At 42.1% G+C, this 12036-nt stretch overlaps 1 protein-coding gene across 1 annotated transcript in view; it reads right to left on the bottom strand.

The window, feature by feature from the left end:
• Positions 1-12036, bottom strand: part of B3glct (beta 3-glucosyltransferase) — an 86101-nt gene that overhangs the window by 26985 nt on the left and 47080 nt on the right. The window contains exons 5-7 of the mRNA XM_031338818.1: positions 10302-10378; positions 9425-9536; positions 5439-5575 (exon numbers count right to left, since the gene is read on the bottom strand). Of these exons, the coding sequence (XP_031194678.1) occupies positions 5439-5575; positions 9425-9536; positions 10302-10378 (326 nt within the window). The remainder of the gene's footprint in view (positions 1-5438; positions 5576-9424; positions 9537-10301; positions 10379-12036) is intronic.

Genomic DNA, 12036 nt, shown 5'->3' with positions numbered 1-12036 from the left:
GGTTCTTTTCTCACCCAGAATAAAGCCGCACACTCCTGGGAAATTCTGCATTTAACCAGCATCTAGAGTCTTAAGCCCCACGTGCTCTCTGTAAAGCACACACACACACACACACACACACACACACACACACATACACACGCGCGCGTGCGCACTCACATACATACGCAAGCACACGCACGCATGCACGAACCCCGCCCCACCCCCCTCCAGTCCTCTCTACCCAGCTCTCCCAGAGCAAGCCTTTGCTTTCAAGACTAAGCCTAGGGACCTTCCCTAGAAAAGTGCTCTTCCCTAGCCCAACAGAACAAACACTGCCACCATCCTCAAGTGTGATGATACCATGTCAAAGGAAAAGGAGTCTTCCTTTTGGCATAGTTAGACCAAGAGCAAACCTAAAAGAATCCCCTACCCCTCCTCCTGTGCCTCCTGCCTGTCTCTAACAAAGGGCTTATTCTACACTTACTCAACACTGTGTAAGAGAAGGAATGGAGAACATCATGTCTTAACCAATTTTTAAAATTCTTATTTATTTGATATATATGGACACTTTGCCTGCATGTATGCCTGTGAGCCACTTGCATGCACTGCCCATGGAGGCCAGAAGAGGGCGCTGAATCCCTCAGGCCTGGAGTCACACATGGTTATGAAATGCCTGGTGGGTGCTGGGAACCAAACCAGGGTCCTCTGGAAGAGAGGCCAGTGCTCTTAATCGATGAGCTGTATCTCCAGCTCCTTAATCAAATTTTTACCAGAGTTTACAAGGAAAGAATTTACTGACCCAGAACAGCATTCAAAATCATAAACAGATGTTATCAACCTATTCACATGCTGCTTCCAACCTTTATGGTGAATAGCTGTTCTCTTCAAGGTTGCTTTCTAACTATTGACTGCTTTCTGTGAGCGATCACCACAACTCACTCTCTCTCTCTCTCTCTTTCTTTCTCTCTCTCTCTCTCTTTCTCTCTCTCTCTCTCTCTCTCTCTCTCTGTGTGTGTGTGTGTGTGTGTGTGTGTGTGTGTGTGTATGCCCGTGTGCATGAATGTGAGAGAGATAGATTTAATAATAATTGTTTAACAAATCTTGCCACATATTTGCTATACTAGAAGGGGTTTATTTTATTTATTTATTTTTTAATTCCTTGTCTACATGGGGAGAGAGACAAAATATAGTCTAAAAGACCAGATTTTGAATTCGTTACTATGGCAGAGTCCACATTTAAAATAAGTAAGTAAATAAAATAAACTTGGCTGTTTTTACAGGAGAAAAAAAAGTGGGAGGGAAGGAAGTGGGGAGGGAAGGAGGGAGAGAGGGGAAAGGCCACAGTTCCTGACTAAAGCTCTCTTTGGTGGTTGCTACTCAGTGTGGTAAGGAGCAGATGTCACTGGTCACCTGGCGCTATCTTTCCAGTACCACAGTTCAGCCTTCTGAACTCCATGGCTCTAAGTCCATCAGATATAGTTCACTGCAGCGTCTGATGACTATTTATGGCCCTAACAGCTCCATGTTGACTATATACAACGCCTCTTAGGAGGAGGGGAGGGTAGTGTTCAACATATAGGGGTTTGTAACTTGACAAAAGAATTCTGCGGGGAGCTGTGCACTCCTCAGAGGTCACAGAGAAGAAGTATTAGTAAGAGGGTGGCCTGCATCAGCTACTGAGACTGCACATTCCTTCATCTTGACATTTCCCAGCCTCCAAACTCTCAGGCATACACCTTCTGTCTTAGTCAGGGTTTCTATTCTTACACAAAACATCACAACCAAGAAGCAAGTTGGGGAGGAAAGGGTTTATTCAGCTTACACCTCCACATTGCTGTTCATCACCAAAGGAAGTCAGGACTGGAACTCAAGCAGGTCAGGAAGCAGGAGCTGACGCAGAGGCCATGGAGAGATGTTACTTACTAGCTTGCTTCCCATGGCTTGCTCAGCCTGTTCTCTTACAGAACCCAAGACTACCAGTCCAGGAATGGCATCACCCACAATAGGCCCTCCTCCCTTGATCACTAATTGAGAAAATGCCCCACAGCTGGGTCTCATGGAGGCATTTCCTCACCTGAAGCTCCTTTCTCGGTGATAACTCCAGCTTGTGTCAAGTTGGCACACAAAACCAGCCAGTACACCTTCCTTGCTTGTTGTATTTTGTTATAGCAGGCCAGACCAAGACACTGACACAGCCAGCTACCTACTATAAGGAAACCCTCGGTTCTCTCCTATCCCAGCAGGAAGCACGACTAAGCTGAGCTGACAAGATCAAGATCAAGCTATGGAAGCTGCACCCACCTGCTTCCCTCTTCGGCAGATGAGTTCAGTGGGTTCCAAATACCCACAGGCACACATGTGCACACACACAAGCACATACTCACATGCACATAATATATACATGCAAAATCTTTTTTAAAACATAATAATTGGGGGCTGGAGAGATGGCTCAGGGGTTAAGACCACTGACTGCTCTTCCAGAGGTCCTGAGTTCAATTCCCAGCAACCATATGGTGGCTCACAACCATCTGTAATGGGATCTGATGCCCTCTTCTGGTGTGTCTGAAGACAGCAACAGTATATATTATGCTTAAAAAAGCATAATAATTGAGATCCATGCCATGAAAGAGAGCCCAGAGAGCCAGGAGCCAGATGCTGGAAATCCCAGAGACCCAGGATAGAACAAAACACAAACAGAAAAAAAGAAGTCAATGAAATGATTCCTAATGGTTGGTGTCTGGCGCAACTGTCATCAGAGAGGCTTCACCCAGCAACTGATAGAAACAGATGCAGAAACCCACAGCCAGACATTAGGTAAAGTTTTGGGAATCCTAGGGAAGAGGGGGAGGAAGGATTGTAAGGGCCAGAGGGGTCAAGGACACCACTAAAAACAATAACAATAGACCCAAAACCTACTAACTGGGGCCCACAGAGGGTCACAGAGACTGAACCACCAGCCAAGTAGCATGCATGGGACTGACCTAGGCCCTTCACACATATGTTCCAGTTGTGTAGCTTGATCTTCTTGTGGGACTCCATTCATTTATTTATTTATTTATTTATTTATTTATTTATTTCATGTATGTGAATACATTTGTCCCTCTCTTCAGATATACCAGAACAAATATGCAGTAAGTTAAAGGACAAAATTCCAAGTTAGAATGAGGCAAAACATCTGACCAAGTGGCAAGAGAGACAAGAACCAGGTCGAGTGGGGTTCCTGAGTGGGGATACCACTGTAAAACATCTCACCAGGTTATCAAACTTACAGAAAATAGTGTAAAATTAGCACATATAATTTTAGAGTCAAAATAGCAAAAAGCCTGCATGTTTTAAAGAGACACGAGGCTCTGAGGACAGACATCTGATAATTAAAGGAGATTTAGTTATATTAGTTTCACCTAAAAACTGTAAATTTGCAGTGTGTGCTAGTCATTTAATTTTTTTCTTAAAAGATTTTGTTTATTTTATGTCTGTGAGTGCACTGTAGCTGTCCTCAGCCACACCAGAAGAGGGCATCAGATCCCATTACAGATGGTTGTGAGCCACCATGTGGTTGCTGGGAATTAAACTCAGGAACTCTGGAAGAGCAGTCAGTGCTCCTAACTGCTGAGCCATTTCTCCAGCCCCTCTTGTGGGACTCTTTTTTTTTTTTTTTTTTTTTGGTTTTTTGAGACAGGGTTTCTCTGTATAGCTCTGGCTGTCCTGGAACTCACTCTGTAGACCAGGCTGGCCTCAAACTCAGAAATTCACCTGCCTCTGCCTCCCAAGTGCTGGGATTAAAGGCGTGCGCCACCACCTCCCGGCTCTTGTGGGACTCTTAACAGTTGGAGCAGATGTGACTCTGTTGCCTCACTTTGGGTCCCTCTCCCTCTAGGGGGCTACCTTGCGTAGCCTTAGTAGGAGAGGAGGTGCCTAGTCTTACTACAACTTGATATTCCACGCCTGGTTGATAGCCATGGAGACCTGAAGAGAAATGGAGGAAAGGGACTGGGGGAGAGGGGCAGCTAGGAGGACAAGAGGGAGAAGAAACTGAACCTGGGTGTTTTATTTTAAATTTTAAACACCAAAATAAAAATAAACTTTACATATAAAAACCAATAATTATGTACTGTAATAATTTCAAAACGCTTAGAAGAAAGGAGTTTGGATGCTCTTACCATAAATGATAATCATGTTTAAGACGACAAATGGGCATTCCCTGATTTATACATTTATTTGTACTTTAAGTGTGCAAGCGTTTGTGTGCATAGATGTGAGCCCACTGTGTCCCTGTAGTGAGGGCCCACAGAGGCCAGAAGATGACACTGGATCCTCTGGAACTGGAGTTAAGAGATGGTTGTGAACCTTCACGTGGGTGCTGGAAATCAAACCTGGATCCTCCGTAAGAGCAGCCAGTGTTCTTAACCTCCAAGCCATCTCCCCTCTGTATACCCTGACTGAAATAGTACACAGCCTCTACATGTACTGAAACACTCTGGTACCCACTAAAGTGTATAGTGTTGTGCATCACGAAACTAAACTAAATTTAATTTAAAAGCTCTAGTGGTAACCAGTGGAATTAGGGCCAAAAGCCTATCTTGTGTGAAGTTCGAAAAGTTCCTACAATTTCCCCGAAAATTCCCCAAAAGACAGAGAAACATGGTGCCAAATAATGTCTGCTCTCAGTGTTGTCTGTTCTTTACCATAAAGGATAGTGGCTAACAAACTCCAATTTAAGCTAAAATTGTGCAGGCTGGGTAACCTGGGGCAGCTATGTCATCAATATGAGACAGAGCATAGTTACAGTGTACAAAACTGCCACACTAACGGAGTCATGCAGGTGTTTAGGACAGCTGGGAATTCACAAGGCATGTGCCCCTCTACCCCGGCCCACCCCAGATGATAAAAAGGCCGCAGGTGTTTTCCGGCATTCCGTCTTCCGAAGAAAAAAAGGGTGCACAATTAAGGCCAGCTAACAAAAACCTGAAGACGCCATATTTCTCCTCAGCTGAACTAGGTTACCTTCGCTCTCCTTACAGCTGTGCAGGGCCCCTGCTGCAACTGCATACAGGACAGACACATTGCCCAGAGGTCTTCAGGAGGCAGCCTGAGCCAGGCCCAAGCTGTATCTGCATATTCATTTCCTTAATTAGCATCCTCTCCAATCCCCGCAAGTCACATGATTCCTCCACGTTCTCTGGCCCTTGGGTCCCCTCCCTTAGTCTCATGATTTATTAGTCACTTTATTTTGCCAGAAACTCCTAGGAAGTAGAAAGATGGGAAAGATCTGTCTGCAGGGCTTGTAAGGGACTGTGCTGAGGCAAGGACTCCTGTCTGGCTCTCTGTCCCTTTTTTCTACTCCTTCAGACCACCTCTGGCTGAAGCCGCATCAGAGAACCTATGAGCCATCAGTCTCCAAACTCAGCGAGATAACACACACAACACACTCCCCAAAGCATCTACTGAATCCTTACTTGTTCACAAGCGGGATGCTCAGGGCCCAGCCAGCAGCGAAGTCGGGATATTTAAAGACTGTCGGGTTCTCGGAGAAGGCGTAATGGTGGATGATCGTCGACTCTTCGTCATACAGTGCTTTTCCTAAAAACCATTCCTGTTTAATAAAGAGATAAAATGGAATTCTTGAAAAGCCACTTAATTGTAAGGCCAAAAGCCAAGTTGTAGCAACAGAATTAGTCGACTAAATATCTTGGGAGACAAAGTTAAACATGAATTATATTTCTGTAGAATCCAAATGAAAATATAATTAACATGAGTATGATAAGCAATCTATCACAATCTTTATAGTTAAGAAGTAATTCAAGATCAGATCATTGGTGTGAACAAAATACTAGCTATCATTATACCATAAATATGATTTTTTTTTAATTTTCAAAAACCCTCTTATTGCCTACATTTGTATGTGCAAATGTGTGCCATAAATATAATTGTTCTTAATTTTAAATTGTGTTATTAGAGAGTGTGTGTGTGTGTGTGTGTGTATGTATGTGTGTGTGCAGCATGTATGTGTAACCAGATGACAATTGTGGGTCCTAGCATTCAAACTTAGACAGTCAAGTTTGGCTACAGGTGCCTTTACCCCTTTCTCCAGCCTGAGTGGTATTTTTATAGAATACTCCACATAAGAACATTAAGGTGGAGGCTGGTGAGATGGCTCAGGGGGTAAGAACACCTTCTGCTCTTCCAAAGGTCCTGAGTTCAAATCCCAGCAACCACATGGTGGCTCACAACCACCCTAATGAGATCTGACGCCCTCTTCTGGTGTGTCTGAAAACAGCTGTAGAGTACTTAGATAAAATAATAAATAAATCTTTGGGCCAGAGAGAGCAGGGACTGAGTGAGCAGGGTTTACCGGAGCGAGAGTGGGACTGACCAGAGCGAGCAGACATCCTAAAAGCCAATTCCCAACAACCAGATGAAGGCTCACAACTACCTGTACAGCTACAGTGTGTATTCATATACATAAAATAAATAAAAAATCTTAAAAAAAAATAATAATTTTAAGGCGAGCTGGAGAGATGGCTCAGAGGTTAACAGTACTGGCTGCTTTTCCAGAGGTCCTGAATTCAATTCCCAGCAACCACATGGTGACTCACAACCATCTGTAAAGGGATCCGATGCCCTCTTCTGGTATGTCTGAAGACAGCTACGGTGTACTTATAAACATAAAATAAATAAAATCTTTTTTAAAAAAAAAGAATATTAAGGTGAAGGAAACCATAGAGTTTCTTATAAAGACTTACTTATTTATATTTTATGTGGATGAAGTTTTTGCCTGGTTGTCTGTCTAATGCACCACATGCATGCAGTGGCCAGAAGAGAGCATCAGATCTCCTGAAGTTGGAGTTATAGATGCCTGTAAGCCACCATGTGGATGCTGGGGTTCAAGCATGGACCCTTTGTAAGAGCAGCCAGCGCTCTCAACCCCTTAGCTATCTCTCCAGCTCTAACCACAGAGGTTTAAAATAAATCTTTGAGAAGTTCCTTCCAGAGTTATATTTTCCACTCATTCATTCATTCATTCATTCATTCGCTCCATATTTAGCAAGAGCCTACAACGATCAGGGATCAACTTGTACAATTGAGAGGGGATAGGAACTAAAGGAGGTGCAGCAATCGACCAGGGGTTGGAGGTGGGCGGAGCCTGCCCTGGAAAGAGAGAGAAACCTCTTAAGATAAACAATCAAGAAGCTCATGGTGGAAAATAAAAGCAAAGCAAACAAACAAACAGAATCTGAGGAAGAACAGTAAATGCATTTGGTATGCCTAAGTCCCCAGAGTGGAGGAACTAAAATCATCAATGATTAGTAAGTACCACGTGTCTGGCACACAGTAAGTGCAGGGAACCTGATAGGAAAAGAGGCAAATGGACCAGATTGGGCTTCTCGTACTAGAGGAATGTTATCTGTGTTCAAAGTGCAATGAAAAACATCCTCAGCCAGCCACAACAGGACAGCCTGGCTCAAACCTCCACAGCCACCAAGAAAAACCAAGCATAAGAAAAACACACACAGCTGCGCCAGGAAAGCTCAGGAAACAACAACGGAAGTAAGGACCAGAAGAGCTGATTCCAGACCAGGAAGGCCCATGCTTCCAACCTCTCCATCCCTTCTCACAGGGCTTTTACCACCTGAACCTTCCGTGCCAACACTGCTTGACGCAAAACGTATCTTATTTTATCTCCTAATTACAGTGTCCAGCTATTATAAAGCACATAGGACTACCTATTAATATTTTTATTGAGGTCATAAACTATTTTAAGGAAGGACTCAATGGAGACTCTGTAGAAAGATCATACATCTTCCTTCATAACTAATGGCTTTCTTAGTAACTCTGTGGAAAGAACAACAATAAGAAAGGTATAACTGGAAAATCAACCAATGACATTCTACAAGGACTACTTGCAACCACCACCTTGCCCCATTGCTATTAAAAATAAATCAAAGTTAATATGCCTTATCAGCTATACAGATGTTAAAGGCATACTATGGGGTGGAAAAGCTCAAACAAGGAGATTTACAGAAACCAGCTAAGAAGGCATTTGGACCGAGATCAATTACTTTAATAACTATTAAACTTATACATTTAAAACATTGAATAAGGACCTAAGTTTGCATTGGCACAGAAGCCTGGAAGACAGTGAGGAGGACAGTATCAGAATCAAAATGCCCAGTCAGTTCCCAACGCATGGCACAGTTATTATTTCAGTGTGGCTTCTTTGTGTCAGCATTGACCTTCTTTTCCTCCTAAGATTTCAAACAGTAGAGGGAAAAAAAAGTTCCACTGGTTTGAACTGACCTCAACATTATGTAATCTATATTCCGTCATGCTACTTTCAAAAGAAATAAAACATCTTAGATTTTATTTTCTCCATGCAGCAGAGTTCAGAAAGGGAAGGCAAACGTCTCCTTTTGCCTCCAATCTGAACTTGCTTCTCATGAACTCCCTTTGAACTTCTCCATTTATCAGCCCAATTTCATTAAAGAGTCTCCGTGAGTCACCATCTCCCCTGCAGAATTAGAACCATGGGTAATGAAGCAATCGTCTCCAAGTGAAGCCCCAACCCCAACATTGGAAAGAAAAAGAAGATTTAGGGGTCTCCCACCAGTCAGAAAGAGACGTAAAAGCCTCACCAATAGTTTACACAAAACGCAGCAACATGCTCCATAGCTGTGGCTGGCACCGTCTGGGAGGACAGGAGGATCGGCGTTTGTATGCCTTCTCCTACCTAATGGACTTACCATCCAGTTACATCCGTGGCTTCTCAGAAATCAACGGAAAGAAGCCACAATGGATGCTTCCAACACTTAACACCCATCAAAAGCAGTGGGTTTTATTACACTGGTGGACCATGCCCTCTTACAAAAGCAGTCTATTGACAAGTGTTGGCCAGTTCTTATTTCTGCACCAGCACACATGACCTGTATGCCACAGAAATGAGTTACATACATACAAGCATGCAAAACATCCCCACACGTAAGATAAAATAAAAGCATAAGTAAATAAAAGTACTTGTGTGTGTGTTATATATGTGCCCTTTTCTGATGAGGAAAAACAGTCATTTTAATTTTATTCCTGTAGAAAATTGGTCTCTGATTCTACAAAGGTGCTGCTGCTGCTGCTGCTGCTGCTGTCGCTGCTGCTGCTGCTGCTGCTGTCGCTGCTGCTGCTGCTGCTGCTGCTGCTGTCGCTGCTGCTGCTGCTGCTGCTGCTGCTGTTATTGCCTTTGCTATGGTTTTCACTTCCTTATGTTGTCAACACAAATAAATACACTTTTTCACAGAGAATGGTTTGTGTTCTCTGTAAGCTGTAAGCCTCAGGGAATTTTATCACACCGCTTTCCAAAAATCAAGCTGCTATTTCAAATATCTCTTAGTCAAAATTACGTTTTCCCTGAATTATTGTCCCCTAAGTCAAAGCAAGGTTTTGAAGTCATACACACCTTAGATGGGTCATATTGTCTGAGCGTTTCTAGGAGTCTGGGGACTTGTATTCTTGTCTCTTCTTCACAGAAGAAAATCCATGCTGAATTCTTGCTATACGTTATAGAAAAGCTGATGGGAAGAAATGGGTTACAGCACACGTGTTCATGGTACATATTCTATATAAGGCAGGAGAGGAGTTTGCAGGAAGGTTTAAGCCAGTATCTAGGAAATGGTGGATGGTCAGCAGAAGGCAAGGTGTCTGCTGTGCATACTCCATATATTCTCACTTTGTGTATCAGCTTCACCTGAGAAAAAAAACAGGGACCACCAGTCTCTAGATGGTGAGAGCTCTCATAATTCAATCTACATATAGCAACAGTTTAGAAGAACAATTTCAAACATAAGTTTGAAACATGTTGTCATTTAAGAAAGAAATACACCTAAAAATAAAAAATAAAAAATAAAAACTTTAGGGATGGAGAGAAGGCTCAGTGGTTAAAGGACTGACTGCTTTTGCAGAGGATATAGTTTCGGTTCCCAGCACCCACGCCCATCTGTAACTCCAGTTGCAGGGGATCCAACGCTCTCTTCTGGCCTCTGTGGGTACTGCATGCAAGTAGTGCACATACACACAAGCAGGCAAATATTCATACCCATAAACTAAAATAAATCATCTTTTAAAAGAAAGTAAGAAAAAACTAATTATAATTAAGAACTAGTCATGAAAAAAATCTAGTTCCTACAGTAATCACAAAATATAAAACTCAAGTTTAATCCATTTACCATCTCAGGAAATATACAGCCTCCTAATAATTTGAAAAACCTTCCTAAGAAGTACAAGAGTGTGGAGGCCCAAATGCCAATGATTGACACAGTTGAGTTAAAGGTACCTACTGCGGTAACAAGGGAAGGATGGTCCAAGCACCTTCCTGCTTCGCCAGCTGATGGAGAAGGAGGACTCTGGGGAGATCCTGAAAACATAATGACCAAAGGGGAAAAGTAAGACTAAAAAACCCTCCAAAAAAATGCAAAAAGGCACTGTCATCTGATTTGCTGTCCTTGGCACTGTCGTCTGAAAGTCAAGGAGCTATCCATCCATGGCACTCTTGTTAGCACTGCTGTTACCCAGGTTACCCTGAGGCCACTGCACTGAAGTTTCTCAGTAGAACTCAACCAACTCCCCCCACCCCCACCCCCACAAATGCTCATGGCCAATGTGAGGAATTAATTGGAGATTTGCAAATGTAACCAGGGTGGGAAGACTCTGGAGTTGCTTATCAGGAATAACTCAGGGGCACAAACAAAACTTGTACATACCTGTAAGCAAAACGTGTTCTGTGAAACCCTGTTGTCTGAACAATATTCCATCTATCTTGTGTGCCAAATTTTTGTTTAAAGTACACAAAAATATCTGTAAGGGTGTTTTGCACCATAGAAACAACTCCCTAAGCCTAGATCCTAGAAATATCATCCTTAATTACTCAGACAATAGGAATGGCTTCCTGAAAGGTCTACTGATTGATAAACACAGAAGGAACCAAAGGAGCCTTAAAATAAAGCACCGTAGCTACAGAAATACACAACAAATACAGACAAAGCACAATGATCTCAAGGCTGTGCACATTAGCTTGGAATTCCACTGCTATTTGCTATATTTCAAGTTGTTGGGAGTACCAAAAGTCAGAATTTCACATCTGATACGCTTGAGCCTTTTTCCTCCTAATAAGCATTATTGTGTCTCCTACTGTGTATTAGCTGGAAAACGAATCCATGGTGGCTGCTAACAAGGAGCTTAAGAGTGAATTCCTAAACATCTGAGATGCTATGAGGGCAGCTACACTCACCACGACACCACCAACAGACGCTACACTTGAGATACATGGTCCCAAAATAATTTCAATTCCACACCACTATTCCAGTATATATACAATTATTCCCATACATATACATATGGATTTTAATATAAATTGCTTCTGCTAGATATCAAATTACCCTCATTTCCTTCTTCTATGTGGTATTTGTTTCAATTTTTATATACAAATTTTTAAATCAATAGTTAGGTCAGACAAACAATGTGACATGCTCAGAAGCCAGCCTAAAGGCTGAATTAAGTTATCTAAGATAGAACAAAATCAATAATCCAGGGCCTCTCTACTATTGCTTCTGAATTATGTTACAAATTTTCATCCCCTTTTAAAATGTGTAATGTATACACATAAGCAAATATATTCATGAATGATAATATAAGAGCAAAAACATGTATAAACTAATGATATTAATATTTATATAATACAGAAATAATTATATTTGAATGTTAATGTGAACTAAGAAGCAAATACTGTTAAAATCTTGAGATAGAAAGCAAGGGCTAATGAATCACCAAGCAGCCATTAAAATCATGATAAAAAGTACAATCCCAGTGAAAATGCCTTTCTGTCAAATGGAGAAACTGGTCTGATTCCTATGATAAAGCAACTTCTTATGAGAGCAAAGACTGAAGCAACCAGAAAGTGACAAAGTTCGTTTTTGCAATGTTAGAATGATGAGCTGCGTGCTTCCAAAAGCCTTCAGTAAAGTTACCATAGGATGATATTGTTTTTCCTTTAAATTGAGGGTTGTCTTCCTTTTC

The sequence above is a fragment of the Mastomys coucha genome, unplaced genomic scaffold (genome assembly GCF_008632895.1).
Source record: "Mastomys coucha isolate ucsf_1 unplaced genomic scaffold, UCSF_Mcou_1 pScaffold22, whole genome shotgun sequence".
NCBI lineage: Eukaryota > Metazoa > Chordata > Mammalia > Rodentia > Muridae > Mastomys > Mastomys coucha.
This window is presented reverse-complemented; position numbering and strand designations above follow the sequence as displayed.